The 19447-nt window shown below is 46.3% G+C and overlaps 1 protein-coding gene across 4 annotated transcripts in view; it reads left to right on the top strand.

Moving 5' to 3' along the window:
• The window catches only part of LOC128837084 (USP6 N-terminal-like protein), a 170546-nt gene that overhangs the window by 128047 nt on the left and 23052 nt on the right, over positions 1 to 19447 (top strand). For all 4 annotated transcript variants that reach the window (XM_054027927.1, XM_054027929.1, XM_054027930.1 and 1 more), the window contains one exon: positions 11168 to 11275. In XM_054027927.1, the coding sequence (XP_053883902.1) occupies positions 11168 to 11275 (108 nt within the window). The remainder of the gene's footprint in view (positions 1 to 11167; positions 11276 to 19447) is intronic.

The following is a 19447-nucleotide window of genomic DNA, read 5'->3' as shown; positions in this document are numbered from 1 at the left end:
GTCTTGGGAACAGAACCTGAATCTGGGCAGCCTAACGACCCCAAGCAAACAATGGAGTCCTCCACAGGTCTGAACAATCTTGATATTGAAATCTGACAAGAACCAAAAAGTTCCACTTGAATTGTGGAATACGGTTATTTATTTGGATGTGGACTCCAGGTGCATCCTGTCAACTAACTAAAAATTATAGTACCAAAATCACATCACTGAAACTGAGGCCCCAGAAACATTTTGGCCACTCCATTCCATTCCACACCACTCCAGAAAAAAAAAAAAGCCACCACTAGTCAGCACATATCCTAAAGCAACTCCCACCCTTCATGTTCCTCCTCTCCTCTCTCCCACGATGCCTGCTCAAACAGATGAGCTTTGTGGTGCATCTGGAAGGTCAGTAGATTCAGGCTATTTCAGTCCGAGGAGGGTGAATTCCAGAGATATGGGGCTTTGACACAGAAAACACCCTGCTAGCAGCTCCCTCTCTTGTATAGCAAGGTGGCACCAGCGTAAGTGCCAGTGCTGATCTCAGAATGGCACAGAAAGAGGTGGAGTCTTTTACAGGTAGGAAGGTCTCAGGCTGTTGCGAGTTCTATATGTCAGACCCAACACCTTAAATTCCACTTTGGAAGCCATTAGACAGTCAACATGCAGTTCACTGAGTACTGCTCTCATATTCTACCAGCAAGATTCTCAGTTTAACAAGCCAGTTGTTGAAATCGGCACCAGCGTCAGCTTCGGAATGTATTTTAAGGTGTTGTTCCATGTAGCGTGTACTACAGTTCATTCTAGAGGTGACAAAGGCATGTATCACTATATGGTAAATATCTATCTGTGTGGAAATGTCAAGATGGATCTACAATGCAGTGTTTTTGACAGTGCCATCCATTCTTTAGGTGTATCCCAAAACACTTGATGCCTAGGTACGGTGACACCTTGAAAATACTAAGGGACATATCATTTCATGAGGAGAGATGCATAATCTAGTGCTTTCTTAGTCAGTTGAGATGTGGAAGTACTTTAATAAATATGGATTGGATTTATTTACCCTTTAATTTAATCCCTCTGCAAATAAGACTCCCTTCAGTGTGCGGTGATTTTTTTGTTTCATCTTTGCCATAGCTAACAGACAGCTGCTACTATCCACAGGGTCCTCAGTCCAGAGTATGGGAAGACTGTCTTACTGAAACAGACAAAACTCAGTCAAGAATCTGTCTATTCCATAGCCTAAAAAAGGGAGGGGGATACAAGCAATAACCTGTAGAGAAGAAGTAATTTAAGAGTGAAAATGGAGGAGGGAGGAAATTAATGTGCATTCCAAGGCTAGAGAATTGCCCCGGCCTAAACGGGAAATAAGCAAAGCTTCATTACTAAAAACAATCTATCGCTAGACTCTGATGGGGGCCTATTCAAGCTAATACTGGACCAAAGCAAAGAAGCCTTTTTAAAGTATAGCTCAGGTTAATACCCTTCAACTAGCAGTAGATTCCTCTGAAACACCGGAAGTTCTCAGTAAAAGGTTTTCTATTATCAAGTTTCCTCTCATGCCAGCATGCTTTACTGAAGCTTCTAAACATCTTGATGTCTTGAGCTCTACCCTTTCAAACAACCACCATCAGGGAACCTTCAACATTCTCACCTTTGTATGAGTTTCTTCAGTAATGTGGTGGTGTGAAATATCATGTAGCAGCACTAGCTAGTACTGAATAGCAGCCTCTCAAGAACCCTAGCTCACTTAGCAGAGAGGACAAATTGGGAAAGGTTTTATTTTATATCTGCAAGTTGTAGTGGTGTCAAGGCAGGGCCAGGAAACAGAGTATTTGCTTATCTTCCCTAATTTAATGCTGATCTATAAGAACTTGAAGGCAAAGTATTCAAATGTATTTAATCTTTTCTTCCTGGGCAACAAGTATGGCATCCTCGTAAACTAAAAGCAAAACAGAACCGCAAGCCACATTCAGTTTAACAGCTCAGTGCAGAACCTTGGGGTTCCATATGGTCACTACTACATGAGACCTAGTTTCAGGCTTACTCTAAGCACAGATTTTGTACCTGTAACTGTTATAGGTAAGGGTATGTGTGACAGGTTGCCCCCTTCAAGGTACCACCTGATGTACTGGGACACCACTGAGCCTGCCTGTTCCGCCAGCCTGGGCCCCCTTTAATCTGTCTTGCTGAACCATTCTCTTAAACCTCCTCTAGCACACACACAGGCAGGGCCACACCCAGCTGCAGAAAGACAGACACTGAGCTCAGCTCTGGGAAGATTCTGCTTAAGGGATTTGTCCCAGCACTCAGGTGCCCACCTCCCTTGGGTTCAGACCCAAAGATCTTGCGCCATATAGAAAAATCTGCATAGTGCAAGCCCAAAAAAATTCACCCTCTTTCTCAGTGTGAAGAGAGATCTGCACACCTTCTTGCCTCCCCAGTTAGAATTTGCACAAACTGTGTTTAATAATAAACCAAACAAATGTATTAACTATAAAAGGCTATAATATAAACTATTAAGTGGTTAAAGGGATAGCAAACAGAACAAAGCCGATTACTAAGCAAATAAAACAAAACACACAAACTAAGCTTGATTCACTAAAGAAATTGGCTGCAAATAGTTATTTCTCACCGTAAAAGTTGTTTCAGGCAGATTACAGAGTGTCTTGAAAGCCAGCTGCATTGGCCTGCAGCTTGAAACTTCAGGTATTATTACTCACAGGCTAGACAGCCTTCCAGCCTGGGCTCAGCTCTTCTCCCCCCAGTTCAGTTCTTCTTTTCAGGTGTTTCCTAGTGTCTCTTTGGGCAGGGAGGCAGAGGAGAACCCTGATGATGTCACTCCACTGCCTTGTATAGCTTTTGTGTCTGGCAGGAACCCTTTGTCTTCTAGTGGAAAAACACTGGAATTCCAAGTGGGGGTGTCCTGTACCAGGTGGCTGTGTCACATGTCTTGGCAGGGTCGTAGCAGCCATTACTCCCAGGCTGTCTGGAGTGTCCACTGGAAGGCTAAGCTCTTTCACAGTCCATTGTCTTTGCTGATGGGTCATCAGCCCTGTCTGTTTTTTTCATTCTTGCACCTGAAGGGCTAGTTGTGGCTGTCACCCAAAGTAGCACATTTGAAATGCGGATACATGGTCAATATTCCTAGCTTCAGATTATAGAAATGATACAGGCATACAAATTGGATAATCACATTCAGTAAATCATAACCTTTCCAATGATACCTTACATGAGCCATCTTGCATAAAGTATATCTGTTATGCCATATTCATAGCATAAGCATATTTCCATAAAGAATATGGAGTGCAACATCCCAGTATGATTTTATTTTACTAAAATAATTGCACAGGTATAACCCGTGGTGTGGATGCTGTTAGATTGGTATAAAGGTGATTTATACTAATATAGCTTATTCCCCTCACCATATAAGAATAGCTATACTATTTATTATTCATTTAGCATGTGCATAGTCGTCTAGCCAAGCGATGGCATCTTCAGTGGCGTGATGCAGTTCTTCCAGGCCACCGCTGAACCTAGTCAGCAGGCATTCATTGACAATGTGTGTTATCATCTGTGTTGTGCTGCAGCTGCACAAAGGGTTGTCACGAAGGCCCTGGCGATACTGGTCGGCTGCGCAGAGACCTTGCCCAGTCCGGAACCTGTTCAACAGGGACTGTTGATGGCGGGGCGGGGCAGGTCAAAACCAGGCAGGCAGATTGTGGGGTTGCTGACGAGGGTCTGGTTAGGGATTATAAATATCCATTCCTCTCGCCAGAGTGTTTCCGCCCTAACACTAGGGGGCTTGTAGTATACCAATAAAGTTAAAGCAGTGCAACTTTCTAGTTTAGGCAAGGCTGAGCCCAAAACCTGCGTGTGCTACAGAGTTAGTGGAATAATTAGTTTCTGGCCATTAAAATAAATGGCGTTATGCCAGGAATAAATTTTGACCCACTGTGATTTGGCCCTGGGGGAGTAGGGAAGGGAGAACACCCTGTGTGGTTGTTCCATAACTCCCTCTAGCTGCTGTGGGTGTGGCACAGATTATCTGGGAGGGGACTCCCTTGGAAGCATTCTCAGCCAACAGATGGTCTGTTTTTAGGCAGAGTCTGTATCAGCATTACAGAAAAGAAAAGCCTCGCCTCCCTGTTTCTCTGATCCTGGTGATGGGTCTGTGCAGTGACTGCTGCTTAATAAAATGAAGGCCGACAAAGCTGCTCAGGATGAACCAGCCAAAATGCTCAAATGCTCTTTAGTGTCTGACCAAGACCCCCAAGAGTGAATAATCTGTCAATCCTGGTGGGAGCAGAGGGAGGGAAGGGCTGGCAGAGAGAGATGGTTGTTGCAGGATTATTCTGCTGACAGTTGGTGAAATCAGGCCCCCCTCATTCCTGCAGCAACACCAGTAGCAACTTGAATAAAAATAATTGTGAACCCCCAGGCTGTCCATATCAGTGTGCGCACCTAGGCTGGGTACCAGTGTCTCAGGGTTAATCTACACTGGCAACGCTGAAGTGCTGCCGTGGCAGCGCTTTAACATGGCTTGTGTAGTCACATCAGAGCACTGGGAGACAGCTCTCCCAGCGCTCTAAACAAACCCACCTCCACGAGGGGCATAGCTACTAGCACTGGGAGCGCGGCTACCAGCGCAGGGGCACCATCTACACTGATGCTTTACAGCGCTGAAATTTGCAGTGCTCAGGGGGTGTTTTTTCACACCCCTGAGCGAGAAAGTTGCAGCGATGTAAAGTGCCAGTGTAGACAAGCCCTTAGTTCTGCAACCTGAGTCCTTTTTTGCTCTTCCCCCTCTGTGCTGGATGCTACGTTACCACTTGTCTGTTCATCATTTGGGACTTGATCCTGAAACAATGTGCACATGTGAGCAGAGCCATTTAAGTCCTCTATCTCAGGTACTTATGTGAGCCTCATTACAATAATATTGGAGTGTTTCTCAGTACCTAACATCCTCACAAGACTCCTGTCAGGAGGATGTGGGGGAGAGAACATTATCTCCCCATTTTACAGATGTGAGACATCCTGATACTGAGTTACAGGAAGTCCAGGGAACTGAACCTCAGCCTCCTAAGTCCCCGGCTAGCACCATAACCACTTGATTAGATTACTCATATGCATAAATCTAAGCATATGCATTGGTACTGGCAGGAGTGGGGACTTGGATTGTAAGCTCCTTGGGGCAGGGACATGTTTTCTGTGTAGCACTTAGCATGCCTGTGGGCACTATAAAATGTAGTGAAGAGCCGGGTGGCTGTGGAAGCAGTGCTGGCTATTCCTGTTATGCCCAGATCTCCCTTATAAAACAAAGAGTAAAAGAGTTTTGTGCGATGTGCAGGTTTTTTTACACCGTTTTGACCTCTGCTAGTGTGTGGTTACATCTATCTCATATCCCTCTGCCCTGCAGGTCCGCTGCATCACTTGCCAAGAAGCAATTGGTAGCAGGCACTGCCTCTCCAGCAGGGGGTCTCCTTCACAAATATAGCAAACCTGGCAAAGTTTTTAAATAAGACTTGCAGAAGAAAAACATTGCACCATGTTTATTATTCTTTGTACTATACAATGGAGGCCTGAAAGCGATTTCATTTTTTTTCCCTTTGATTTTGAAATAGCAGGACTGTTAAGTTTCATCATACCTGATTTTGCTGGAGGGCTTTTTTTCCAGGACTGGAGAACTGGCTCGGAACCTTTCTCAGCTCTTAACTGATGAGTCATCATACCCGTAGTTCTCCAGCTATCCACAGTGTTCTCCAGCAATACAGAGAAGTGAAGGGGGGTGGGTGGGTGGGTGGGTGTGTGTGTGTGTGTGTGTGTGGGTGTGTGTGTGTGTGTGTGTGTGTGTGAGAGAGAGAGAGAGAAAACAGCAGAGACCCTTTCTTTATTTTATTTATTTATTTTTTTGGGTGGAGGGGGAACCTTCCTGCCCTCCTCTGTACATCATTTAAAAAAGAAAGTGACTCTTTTTCTTTACTGCTTTTCTCTCTCTGCAGCAAATGAAGAGAAATTGTTAATGCTACACGTGGGGCTTTATCTGTGGGGCTCATGTGAGTGGCTAACTTGCATTGTGCTCTGAAAGCCTACTCTAGGGCCAGTGCCACTCATTTCAATTAACACTGGACACTTTAGAGGAGTGGCAGTTGGACTGGATCTGAGGCTGTAGCCTCTGGGATTGTAACTATTCTTCAGGTTCCAGCTCTTAAACTGCCTCCATTGATTGCTCCTTGTGAGTAGTTAGGCAGGGTTTACACTACAGCCTGATGGCAGTAGAACTACGTCACTCAGGGGTGTGGAAAATCCGTGCCCCTGAGTGACGCAGTTATAGTGACCCAGCCCCTGGTGTAGACTGCGCTATGTTAATGGGAGGGCTTCTCCCGTCCACGTGGCTACTACCTCTCAGGGATTTGGAGAATCTATGCCGATGGGAGAAGGTCTCCCATCAGGGGAAGTAGCGTCTTTGCTAAGAACTACAGCGGCACATCTACACCCATTCAGCTTGCACTTCAGCAATGCTGTAAGTGTAGATAGGCCCTTAGCCTGCTTGCTGTCAGACCAACTCAGAAACAACCTGTATCCATCAAAATATACTGCACGTGACAGTTTAAGTTTTAAATGACTGTCAGATCATCAAACAACCAGCTTTATGGTGCGAAGAGGAATTGAACAAGTTTTCTTTCCTGGGGTTCATAACGGGAAGCTTTTTTCATCCCTGATCCCAAAGGTCTTTGGAGCTCAGCTCCTGCTGTCAGAGCCGAGGTTAGTAAATAATCACAAAGGAGGGGCAGCATGTTTCCTTCATAGATGGGTCATTAATTGTACCGAGAAGAGGAGCTGTCCTGGCACTGGCTCATGCATTAAAGGTGGTTGCTAACCTATGATCAGTGAAGGAGTTTTAAAAAGAAAAAAAATTATATATTTTTGCAGGTGTTAGAAATCCATGTCTTATTCTCCCTGTCTTTGCCTGGCAAATTAATGGGTTTATGATGGATAGCGACAAAATGAAAGTTGGTTGAGCGGGCAAGAGATTTTTAGTTTGTTTTTGTTGACACCTGTTTAACAAAAATGCTTTACAGCTGGAAGAAAAGCCTTTTGGTTAGAGATTCAACACCCCACCCTTTTATAAAGGCTGATGGCACTCTTCCGTCATAATGCTGGGTGCTTTTCAAGGGAGACCATAAGCAAAACGAGGGGCAGAAGGGTGGGGAACTTAGGCTTGATCTGATATTTCTGTGATTGGGGAAAAAAAAAAACTTGTGATGAGCTGTTGCAGAGCTTTATCCATCATGAAGCCTAGAAAGGAAGGATGATCCTGTAGTTAAAATGCTGGACTGAACTTCAGGAAACTTGGGTTCAGTTCCTGGCTTTGCTACACTCTTCCTGTGTGACCTTGAGCATGTCACTTAGGGCTTGTCTACATGATGGGGTAATGTGCCCTATAGTACTCTAAAGTGCACTAATACACCTCTACCTTGATATAACGCGACCCGATATAAGATGAATTCGGATATAATGCAGTAAAGCAGTGAGGGCAGGGCTGCGAACTCCGGTGGATCAAAGCAAGTTCAATTTAACGCCGTTTCACCTATAACACGGTAAGATTTTTTGGCTCCTGAGGACAGCGTTATATCAAGGTAGAGGTGTATATAGTGCATTAATTAGTATGTGTAGATGCTGCTGGTGTGTACTAAAGGTTCTCAAGTGTGCATTAATATAGTATTGTGCACTAGGGAACCTTCTGTGCACACCACCTTGGTCTTCTCGGACCAATTAAAGCATAACATGTTACTGTGTTTTAGAAGTGTCACTCCCTCTAGGATGCATTGCTGCTCCATGTAGACACACCCTTAATCTCGCCATACTTCAAATCCCAGCTGGGGATGACATTTCTTTCTCCTACCCTTTGTCTTGTATCTTGTAAGCTCTTCGGGGAGGGATTGTCTGTCTGGATAGTACCTATGGCAGTGGGGCCTGATTTTAGTTGGGACTGTTTAGGTGTTAGTGTCCTAGAGATACTAAAAAGAAGGTATGAGCCCTTTTATTCTTTATTCTTTAGGTCTCCTTTAACTAGGGTGACCAGGTAGCAAGTGTGAAAAATCGGGACGGGGTGGGGGGCAATAAGTGCCTATATAAAAAAAATCCCCGACTATCAGGACTTTCGCTATAAAATCGGGACATCTGGTCACTCTACCTTTAACATTAGGTATGGGAGGCAGCTGCTTCTTTGCTTCCCTATTGTTGCCCAAAGGCTTGGACTTCTAACCTTTGCAAAGATATACAGCAAAATAGCAGATGTTTAAACAAAAATCCTTTCCCCTCTGAAACAGGAAGCAGCTAGAAGAGGTTAAGAATAACCAACCGCACCCATTATGCCCAGTCCTCTCATCCCCTGGTTTAGATTGTCATTGTGTCCTACAATGTCCTCATTTTCTTTTGGGGTTTATCATGAAGGGAAATTGCTCTTTTTCCCAGGGTTTTGAGGGTTTACCACTTTCATTTTTGGGGGTGGTGGAAGGAAAGGAGGAGCCATCAAGTAAATAACCCAGAGGCAGTTTGTTAAATACAATCTTAGCTTGGTTTGTTACGCCCTTGCTACCTGCTACACTCCCAATGGGGTGTTGAAAGCTGTTTACTGAATACTGGTGAATTCATTAAAGTTCAGCAATAACATTTGCCAAACATTCAAATTCAAAGCCAAATGTTTCCTCCCAGCTGAGCTGAGCTGCTTATATCTCAGGAAAATGTCATTGCTAGCCTCGATCTCTCTAATCGTTTGGAAATAAATTGATCAGGAGGGAATTTTAACTGATTCAATATGAGGTTCCTGGCTCTCATCTCCTCCTTTGTGCTAAAGTCATCCAGACTCCTGTCTGGAGCAAGGCTTTCATTGGTTCTTCATCAACATCTCTATGGCTTAAGATTTCTCTTCTTCTTCCTGTCTCTCACACTGGTTCTCTCACCCCGCCCCCGCTCTTCCCCCCCCCCCCCCCCCCGGTTCTCTTTCATGTTGTTTTAAGTCAGTTACATTTCAGTGCAACTAGATCAAAACATGAAATAGGTTTGGGTCTCCATGTTCTGCAGCCAGCTGCTCCAGAGACCAGATAACGGAGCCTTCTGGAACACTCTCTCCAAAAGAGATCAGCATGGTCCTCTAGCCACCCAACAGGCCATAAGATGTCCCTTTTCACCCTAACATTTCCCAGAGTGGAAGAAAATTAGCCTGCTCGAAAATAACAGCCCATGATTAAACCTGGAGCTGGATAAAGTAATGAAATCTTGCTTAAAATCAGGGCCACCTACTACATTTCAAATGGGATGGAGATCTGACTACACCTGTGCAGCTCCTACTGTTGTTTTAGTTCTTGTTCAGTATTTACATACGAAAGATATGATCTTGCTGTGATGGGTTGGATCACAGAAAACCCCTTGGGAACTGCCAACTGATGTGCTGAGACTACCCCGAGCCCGCTTTCCCTGCCAGCTTGGGGGTTCAGTGCCCTGCCTGGTTTGAGCCAGACCCGCTAGCCTACTTCAAACCCAGACCCAAGTCTGAACCACGTCCACCCAAAAGTTGCAGGCTTAACTGAAAACAGCTTAAGAAGTGTTCCTGTCTCCAACACTCAGATGCCCAGCTCCCAATGGGGTCCAAACCCCAAATAAATCTGTTTTACCTTATTTACATGAGTCAACGGGGGGGGGGGGGGGGAGTCAACAGGAAGAGAAGAACAGTGGTGGGAAAAGAGCTTTTATCTAGAGGTGCACGGTCATCCAAGGACACGAAGGACAGCCCTTTTTGCATCCGTGAATGGTGGATCTCATGTAGGTTGGGATGCTGGAAGATTGCTTTAGTTGGGAAACTACTTAAGACAAGGATTTTAGCCTGTTTAAAATTAAGTTTAGACTCTAAGAAGTGTGCTATACTTTTTATTTTATATGTAACCATTTCTGTTTCCATTATCCTTACTCAGTATCTCTTGAATCTTAATTTTTGATCATACATTTATAGTGAAACAGTTATAAGTGTATCTCCGTGTTGTGATGTTATAAAGGACCTGACCCTGAGTTGTGCCAGTCAAGCTGTGTGTATGCTGTTCCCTTGGGAACAGTGAATTTGGTGATTACTATGAGGGTACATCTACACAACAATTAAACACCTGTGGTTGGCCCGGGTCGGCTGACTTGGGCTCGTGGTGCGTGGGCTGCAAGGCGGTAAAATTTCTTTGTGGACCTTTGGGCTCGGGCTCGAGCCTGAGCTCTGGGATCCTGCGAGGGGAGGAGGTTCCCAGAGTCTGGGTTCCAGCCTGAGCCCAAACGTCTACACAGCAGTAGCCTCGCAGACTGAGTCAGCTGACCCAAGCGAACAGCTCTTTTATTCCAGTGTAGATCTACCCGGAGAATCCAGTGACAGGAGCTGGATACTGCAGGGAGTGCTCTGAGGACTCGGTGCTTGGCGTTTGCCTATCGCTAGCCAGCACAAGAGAGGGCGACATCTGTGCAGACCTGGGAGGCAGTGATAATGTGGTTTCAGCCACGGCAGGCACAGAGCAGACTGCTTCACGCTAGGGGCAGGTGTGGTGAGGTGCTTCACAACCCTGGGAATCCCTGGGGAGTATCTCTCATGCTCTGGGCCATTTGTGCCGAGCCCTTCAACCTTCCTCCTTCTCCTGCAGCACCACCTCCTCCCTGACAGCATAGCTCCAATGCAGATGCACTCCGAGAAGCTCCCCAGTGGGAGCCCAGTGTTCATTGTGCCCAGTCTGCCCTGTGCAGACAGTTCCCTGCGGAGTTGACAGGGAGGGATGGGGTACTGCTGCTAAGTCCCCAAGCTCTCTTCCATGCAGAATGGGGAAGATGCATGTATGGATGTTGGGGTCTGGCCCCTTCCATATATACCATGCTGCCTCTGGAAGGACAGTATGTCTGCAGAGGAGAGTTCCAGTGAAGATCCTCACACTCTTACAGCATGTGAGTGCTCCTGCCCTGTCTTGGATTGACTTGACCTCATAGAGGGAATTAACAATGGCTGAGAATGTAAGAGGGGGGTCATTTAATTACTAAATCATTCACTGCCATGTCTGTGGTCTCCTCGAGATGCTCTACTTAGGGGCCTTCTGTGCTTGAAATACATCTGTCTTGGAGGCTTGACGCATTAACATTGTCCTGTTTTCCGTTTAATCTGCAGATGTTCCGCAGGGTTTACAAAGGGATCCCCCTGCAGGTGCGAGGCCAGGTCTGGTCACTCCTGCTAGATATCGAGAAGATAAAGACTGAGAATGAAGGAAAGTATGAGGTATGGTGCCTTCATAGCAGCGATCACAAGGGGATGTGTGTGTGTATAAACCTGTGGCCGGTCTACTGGGATTCCGGTACATCATGATAAATTAGACCTGCACTCTTGAAGCCTGAGCCATCAGAAGGTGGGCAGTGATGGATGGATGTGATATCTCTTGATGGAGGGGTTTTGGAGAGGGAGACAGAATACCATCTGTGTCCCTTCCCCAGTAGGCAGTGGTGTAGTGAATATCATGCAGCGGATGTTAACTTTTGGTTCCCACTAGTGAAATAGGTGAAGGAGTGAATCACTGCTCCTTTCACTGTGTTCTGTGTCTCTTTATCACCACTGATCTGGGAGACAGTCAAGTTTCTGTCCCATAAGCCTTTCTTCCTCTACATTCATAGCTGCTACAAGTAAGAGTACAGACTGAAAATAAAAAGAGGATCGACTCTTTTTATCCTTTGTACCCTCCACTCCACTATGTCAAAGGGACCCTAAATCCAGAAGCTCTTTCTGGCATATTGGTTGCTTCAAACCATGCTACTGAGACCCATGCTACTGAGACTCTGCCAACCGAAGTTTTAGATGTTGCTGTATCTGATTGAAACTGGTCACTGAAGATAATGGCCAACATTTTCAAAAGTTTTTGGGTGTGTTGGGTTTTTTGGGGGGGACCTGGGGCGTCGAACTTGAGACAGCTTAAAGAGTAGGTGCTCAGCATTTTCTGGCTCCTTCTTTTTTTAAAGTGTCCCAAGTCCCCAAAAACTGATGCAACCAAAATCTCTCTTCATTACAGTTTTGCTGTTATATTTTCATTGCACAGCTGAGTTTGATGGATGAATTTTCAAACCAACATGGAAAAGGATTTTAGCAGCATGACCCAATTAAAGTCCAGGGGAAATCACATGGCTGAGAATTCATTTAAGGATTTGTGTATTTAAGAGTTCTGGATTACAAAACATCACCCTCCCTGCCCCGCCCCCCCATTTCACTGAAATTTGGTTTTGCTGGCAGCATCATAACAGCTCAGGTTGAAATGACGGGTGTCCTTTATTTTCCGACCCTCGGCCCTTTTATATAGAAACATCCTATTGAAATAGTCTATTAAAAAATATTCAGTTTACAGGATTTCCTTTATAAATAGGAGAAAAGTCTTGTTTCCGTTGCCTCCCATTAAATCTCTTTACAAAGCTAGATCTTTTGCGGATTTTTTGGCATGAAATAAACAATGTCTGTGTGTGTTAAACAAGAAATTGAACAAGAGGGCTTACTGAGTTTGATTGTAATAAAAATATTTTAACAAGAAACCTATTGGCTACTTTCCAGCATCCTTTTCTGCATGCGGTTCATGGGATCACTAGATCAATAATTGTTCTTGCTTCCTAACCACCCCCCACAACCCTCATAGCACTTCCTTGATTGTCCCACTATCCATCATTGGTCAACCATTAGTGGTTTCCATTCTTTCCTGATCTGTTGTCTGCCATCAGCCTAAATATGCCTGGGTTTCAGACATCAGGCTAATAGCATTTCTGCAGAGCATGTGGAACTGTTGGCAAAGTGAGATTAACTAGGATCGCTTGGTCTTTTGCTCCCCAAGCCCAACAGAGGATAGAAGCATTATAGAAGCAGCATGCAGGGCCAGGGGGAGGGGAAGAGTACCTCCCATTGCTGTTTGGAGCTTCCTCTGGCCGGCTGAGTGGTGCTAGCAGGCACAGGAGGGAGCTGCATGCCAGAGAAAAGGTATTCACAACACAGGGGTCTTTTGAACTTTCTTTGTATTATTTTTGGCAATAAGAACAATACTGTAAAGCAAACGCAGCATAGCCCAGTGGTTACACTTCAGAGACCGAGGGTAAGAGAGTCAAGTGTCTCATCCAATAGACAAAAGTATGTCTAATAACTCTGCCTATTACAGTTAGTCAAGCATAGATATTAATCGCAAAATCTTGCTGGTATATATAATCTTGTAAGACATACAAGAACATGGAACCAAGATCATGCTAATGAGCAGGGTTAGTGAGGTTTCTCTGGCATTTTTTCTCTCCAACTATCATTGGTGAGGGTACAGAAGAGCCCCAGCAGGCCACGCCGCACAGTAAGTAAAACAATATGAATAAATGAAAGTCACAAGTAGTTTAACGATAAACTCCTGAGGGATCTGCAATAAACAGGAACCACACAGTGTAAGAGGCTTTGCATGACACAAATCCCTGAAAGCAGCTCTTCTTAATCTTCCTCGGCCTCGGTGCCACCTGAGGCCAGCAATTAGTTCTCATTTTAATTTCACCCAGAAGAGATTTAGAGTCCAGTTCTCAGAAACCATGGATTTTTGTGTAGGGAACAAAATAGGTGCCTTGACTCTTTCCTCTATAATGTTTGCTCTAAGCGGGCCCAAAGTCTCGCTTTCTCTCTCATCCTTGCCTCTGCCAGGGAGTTTACATCAGGAGGAAAAAATATTTTGTGTGGTATTTTCATAAGTGCTCAGCATTGGCTTCTCGCTGCTCCTACTGAGGCCAACGTGGAGTCCTGGGTCTGGAGCAAGGCTGATACTGAGCGGTCTTGAAATTCCTTTACACAGAGCTGCTCATGCTGTTTTCAGGATTCTCCCTGTCCCTAACATCAGGCAGGGCCATCGTCATGTCCTCGTTCTTCCCACATTTACCTATAGGGATCTATACGTAACGAGGATCTCTTGCATATCCAGCTGGAGGAGCTTCTGGATACAGGGCTAGGACATATAAGGTGCTGAGCTCTTGTTGAGAGGTGTTGATACCCTCATGTCAGTAGGAGCTGGGGGTTCCCAGCACACCTCAGCGGGCATTCAGCATCCTGCAGGATTAAACCAACACTTCTCTATGGAGCTCAGCAGGTCAGTCGTTTTTTTATCTGAGATCCCAACAACGGCAGGTTTTATGGCTTCACCTGGTTCCTAAGGTATGTTTACACTACGAAATTAGGTCAGTTTTATAGAAGTCGATCTTTAGAAATCAATTTTATACAGTTGATTGTGTACGTCCCCACTAAGCGCATTAAGATGGTGGAGTGCGTCCTCAATACCATGGCTAGCATCAACTCACGGACTGGTGCACTGTGGGTAGCTATCCCACAGTTCCTGCAGTCTCCGCTGCCCATTGGAATTCTGGGTTAAGCTCCCAATGCCTGATGGGGCAAAAACATTGTCGCGGGTGGTTTTGGGTACATGTCGTCAGTCTCTCCTCCCTCCCTCCGTGAAAGCAATGGCAGACAATCGTTTCATGCCTTTTTTCCTGGGTTACCCATGCAGACACCATAGCACGGCAAGCATGGAGCCCACTCAGCTCACCGTTGCTCTTGTGAGCATTGTAAATACCTCATGCATTATCCTGCAGTATGTGCAGAACCTGGCTAAGAGACGCCAGCACAAGGACGATTGTGAGGAGGACATGGACACAGACAATCCTGAAAGCACGGGCTGTGGCAATTGGGACATCATGGTGGCAGTGGGGCTGGTTGATACAGTGGAACACCGATTCTGGGCCCGGCAAACAAGCACAGACTGGTTGGACCACATAGTGTTGCAGGTATGGGATGATTCACAGTGACTGCGAAACTTTCGCATACGTAAGGCCACTTTCCTTGAACTTTGTGAGTTGCTTTCCCCCACCCTGAAGCGGAGGAATACCAGGATGAGAGCTGCCCTGACAGTTGAGAAGCGAGTGGCGATAGCCCTGTGGAAGCTTGCAATGCCTGACTGCTACCGGTCAGTTGGGAATCAATTTGGAGTGGGCAAATCTACTGTGGGGACTGCTGTGATCCAAGTAGCCAATGCAATCACTGATCTGTTATCAAGGGTAGTGACTCTGGGAAATGTGCAGGTCATACTGGATGGCTTTGCTGCAATGGGGTTCCCTAACTCTGGTGGGGCGATAGACAGAACGTATCCCTATCTTGGCACCGGACCACCTTGCCAACCAGTACATAAACCGCAAGGAGTACTTCTCAATGGTGCTGCAAGCACTGGTGGATCACAAGGGATGTTTCACCGACATCAACGTGGGATGGACGGGAAAGATGCATGACGCTCGCATCTTTAGGAACTCCAGGCTGTTCGAGCAGCTGCAAGAAGGGACTTACTTCCTAGACCAGAAAATTACCGTTGGGGATGTTGAAATACCAATAGTTATCCTTGGGGACCCAGCCTACCCCTTGCTCCCATGGCTCATGAAGCCATACACAGGCACCCTGGACAGCAGTAAGGAGCAGTTCAACTATAGGCTGAGCAAGTGCAGAATGGTGGTAGAATGTGTCTTTGGACTTTTAAAAGCACGCTGGTGCTATTTGCTGACTAGATTAGACCTCGGTGCAACCAACATTCCCATTGTTATTGCCTCTTGCTGTGTGCTCCATAATATCTGTGAGAGTAAGGGGGAGACGTTTATGGCGGGGTGGGAGGTTGAGGCAAATCGCCTGGTGTCCGATTTTTGAGCAGCCAGACACCAGAGCGATTAGAAGAGCACAGCTAGGCGCAGTGCGCATCAGAGAGGCTTTGAAAACCAGTTTCATGACTGGCCAGGCTTCGGTGTGACAGTTGTGTGTGTTTCTTCTTGATGCAAACCCACCCCCTTTGTTGATTTTAATTCAGTGTAAGCCAACCACCCTCCCCCCTTTGATCACAGCTGACAAAAGAAATAAAGTAACTATTGTTTTGAAACCATGCATTCTTTCTTTATTAATTTAAAAAAAAAAAAGTGAGATAACTGACAAGGTAGCCCGGGTGGGGGAGAGGGGGAAGGACAAGGCCACATTGCTTATTGTAGCCAAACTATAAATCAAAACTGTTTGAATGACTGCCTTCTGTTGCTTGGGCCATCCTCTGGAGTGGAGTGGCTGGGTGCCTGGACTCTTTCCCCCTCTTTCCCCCCCCCCACATTCTTGGGGGTCTGGGTGAGGAGGATATGGAACTTGGGGAGGAGGGCAGGCGGTTATACAGTGGATGCAGGGGTGTGTGTCTGTGCTCTTGTTGGCTTTCCTGCAGCTCCACCAGACGCTTCATCATGTCCATTTGCTCCCCCATTAGCCTCAGCATTGCCTCCTGCCTCTGCTTATCGCACTCACTTAATGCTTTCCTGGCCTCTGCCACTGAATGCCTCCATGCATTAAGCTGTGCCCTGTCAGTGCGGGAGGACTGCATGAGCTCGGAAAACATGTCATCGCGAGTGCGGTATTTTTCACCTTCTAATCTGCAATAACCTCAGGGACGGAGATGATAGGGGGACCATAGAAACATTTGCACCTGTGGGGGGATAAAAAGGGAGAGTAAAATTTAAGATACACATTTCTGAGAACAAAAGGGAGACTCTTTCACAGTGGAGCAAGCAATTCACAGCAGACAGCACATGTGCTTTAGGTACAAGGTCTCATTTTGCCTTTTATATTGAGCGCCTGCCAGTATGGTGACACATCACACATGGCTGGGCAACAGAATTCGGTTTCCAGGTAGCCATGGTAAGCCAATGGGTATGCGGGGTTGGCGTCTTACGTCTTCATAATGTGGGAATGGTTTCAAACTGCAGCGCCCTCTTTTCCCATAGCAAGCAATGCCAGTTGGGTTTCACATTTAAAAGGAGGGGCTGCAGTTTTTGGGTGGATGTGCAGCACACACCTCCTCCCACCCCACGGCGTGGCTATTCTCTGGGATGATCCCTTCACCCCTCCCCACACCGCGTGGCTATTCTCCGGTATGATCCCTTTTAGCCAAGCGCAAACAGCCCAGCATGAACGGGGTCCTTTTAATGTTCCCTTACAAAAATTCCCCTATTTCAACCAGGTGACCATGAATGAGATCACTCTCCTGAGGCTAACACAGAAAGATATAGACTGAATGTTGCTTGAATGCAACCAAAACCCAGGACCATTTTCTACCATGCTTTGTGCTGCAGTGATTCCAGACTACTTGCTACTGGCTTGGCATGGTAAAGTGTCCTACCGTGGAGGACGAAATAAGGCAGCCCTCCCCAGAAATCTTCTGCAAAGGCTTTCAGAGTACCTCCAGGAGAGCTTCATGGAGATGTCCCTGGAGGATTCCCGCTCCATTCCCAGACACGTTAACAGACTTTTCCAGTAGCTGTACTGGCTGTGAATGCATCCCAAGTCTTCAGGGCAAATCAAACATTAAACACTGTTGCTTTTAAACCCTGTACTGTAGTTACAAATGTGCACTCACCAGAGGTGCCTTCTCCGGCTTCAGGGTCAGGGATCCCACCTTGGTAGGGTATTGGCTCCAGGGTGATGAAAAGGTCCTGGCTGCCGGGGAGAACAGATTCACAGCTTGCCTGCTGTGCATTCTCCTCCTCCTCATCCACAAAATCCTCCTCCCTATTGCGTGAGACTCCCCCCTTGCAGGTGTCCACGGACAGTGGTGGGCTAATGGTAGGGTTCCCCCCCCACCCTCCAGAATGCCATGCAGCTGATCATAGAAGCAGCATGTATGAGGCTCTGACCTGGAGCAACCATTTGCCTCCTTTGTTTTTTGGTAGGCTTGCTTGAGTGCCTTAACTTTCACATGGCACTGCTGTGTGTCCCTGTTGTAGCCTCTGTCCACCATACCCTGTGCAATTTTTGGCATATATATATTAGCATTTCTTCTTTTTGATAGGCGTTCGGCCTGCACAGATTCTTCTCCCCATACAGCAATCAAATCCAGTGTCTCCCATTCGGTCCATGCTGGAGCTCGTTTGTGATTCTGGGGGGACTGCATGGTCACCTGTGCTGCTGAGCTCGCCACTCTGACCAAACAGGAAATGAAATTCAAATGTTCCCGGGGCTTTTCCTGTGTACCTGGCTAGTGCATCGGAGTTCAAAGTGCTGTCCAGAGGGATCACATTGGAGCACTCTGGGATGGCTCCCGGAGGCCAATACCGTCGAATTGCGTCTGCACTACCCCAAATTCGACCCAGCAAAGTCAATTTTGATGCTACTCCCCTCGCCAGGGAGGAGTACAGAAGTCAATTTTAAGAGCCTTTTAAGTTGACGGAATGGGGTTGGTTGTGTAGACGCATTCATTCTAAAATTGACCTAACGTGGCTAAATTTGACCTAACCCTATAGTGTAGACCAGGGCTAAGTCTCTCTAACCTCCTTTTAGCCAAGATGTTTTCTGAGGAGGCAACTGAGGAGGCAATTTGTGGAGTCCAGGGAGATTACTGATGAACCCAGGAAGCTGAATAGCACAGATTGCCTCCTCAGTTGCCCCGGAACCTGCATGAGGCATAACAAAGCAAAAACATCCCCCGCCAAACTCGCAACCAGGTGTCTGGAGACAGTGGCAGTGCCAGGGGAGGCAGAGCCTCCTCTGGCCTATTCTTCCTGCCTCCCGTGCTCCCATGCATCTTTTGCCATCAAGTTTCTATCCCCCAACAGGGTGGCTTTAAAGCTGCAGAAGGGGAGGAAAAGTGGGAGTTTGCTGGAGGAAAGCAGTGCAGATCTGTCAACTTTTGCCAGTTGTTTTTAAAAGCTTTATGAAATGGGACTAGTCAAGTTGGTTTTACAGTCGGTACTTCTAGCTAGTGGCATCTATTCTTCTGTCTGCTTAAACATCCGCAGGGCTCAACAACAGAGTGCAGCTGAGCAGAACAAGCCAGCTTCAGAAGTCCACAAATTACTTGAAAATGAAAACCTAGTCCCATTGCTTGTAGTCTGTAGAGCTACTGGGGGGAAAGATAGCTCAGTGGTTTGAGCATTGGCCTGATAAACCCAGGGTTGTGAGTTCAATCCTTGAGGGCGCCATTTAGGGATCTGGGGCAAAAATCTGTCTGGGGATTGGTCCTGCTTTGAGCAGGGGGCTGGACTAGATGACCTCCTGAGGTCCCTTCCAACCCTGATATTCTATGATTCAACCTTCGTGATTGAAACAGTAGCTCACGGCCTCATGCAAGGTACACCTCTACCCCAATATAAAACGACCCGATATAACACAAATTCAGATATAACGCGGTAAAGCAGTGCTCCGGGGGGGACGGGGCTGCACACTCCGGCGGATCAAAGCAAGTTCGATATAACGCGGTAAGATGTTTTGGCTTCCAAGGACAGCGTTATATCGGTGTAGAGGTGTATCTGCCATTCAGATCCCAAGATGTTGTGACTTTGTTCTTTTACATGCTAGTGGCTTTGTTGTTCTTGGCTTTAGGATTGCTTCGCATACTAAATA

The sequence above is a fragment of the Malaclemys terrapin genome, chromosome 4, assembly GCF_027887155.1.
Source record: "Malaclemys terrapin pileata isolate rMalTer1 chromosome 4, rMalTer1.hap1, whole genome shotgun sequence".
Classification (NCBI taxonomy): Eukaryota; Metazoa; Chordata; order Testudines; family Emydidae; genus Malaclemys; species Malaclemys terrapin.
The sequence above is the reverse complement of the archived record's forward strand: the minus strand, read 5'-3'. Positions and strand labels throughout refer to the sequence as shown.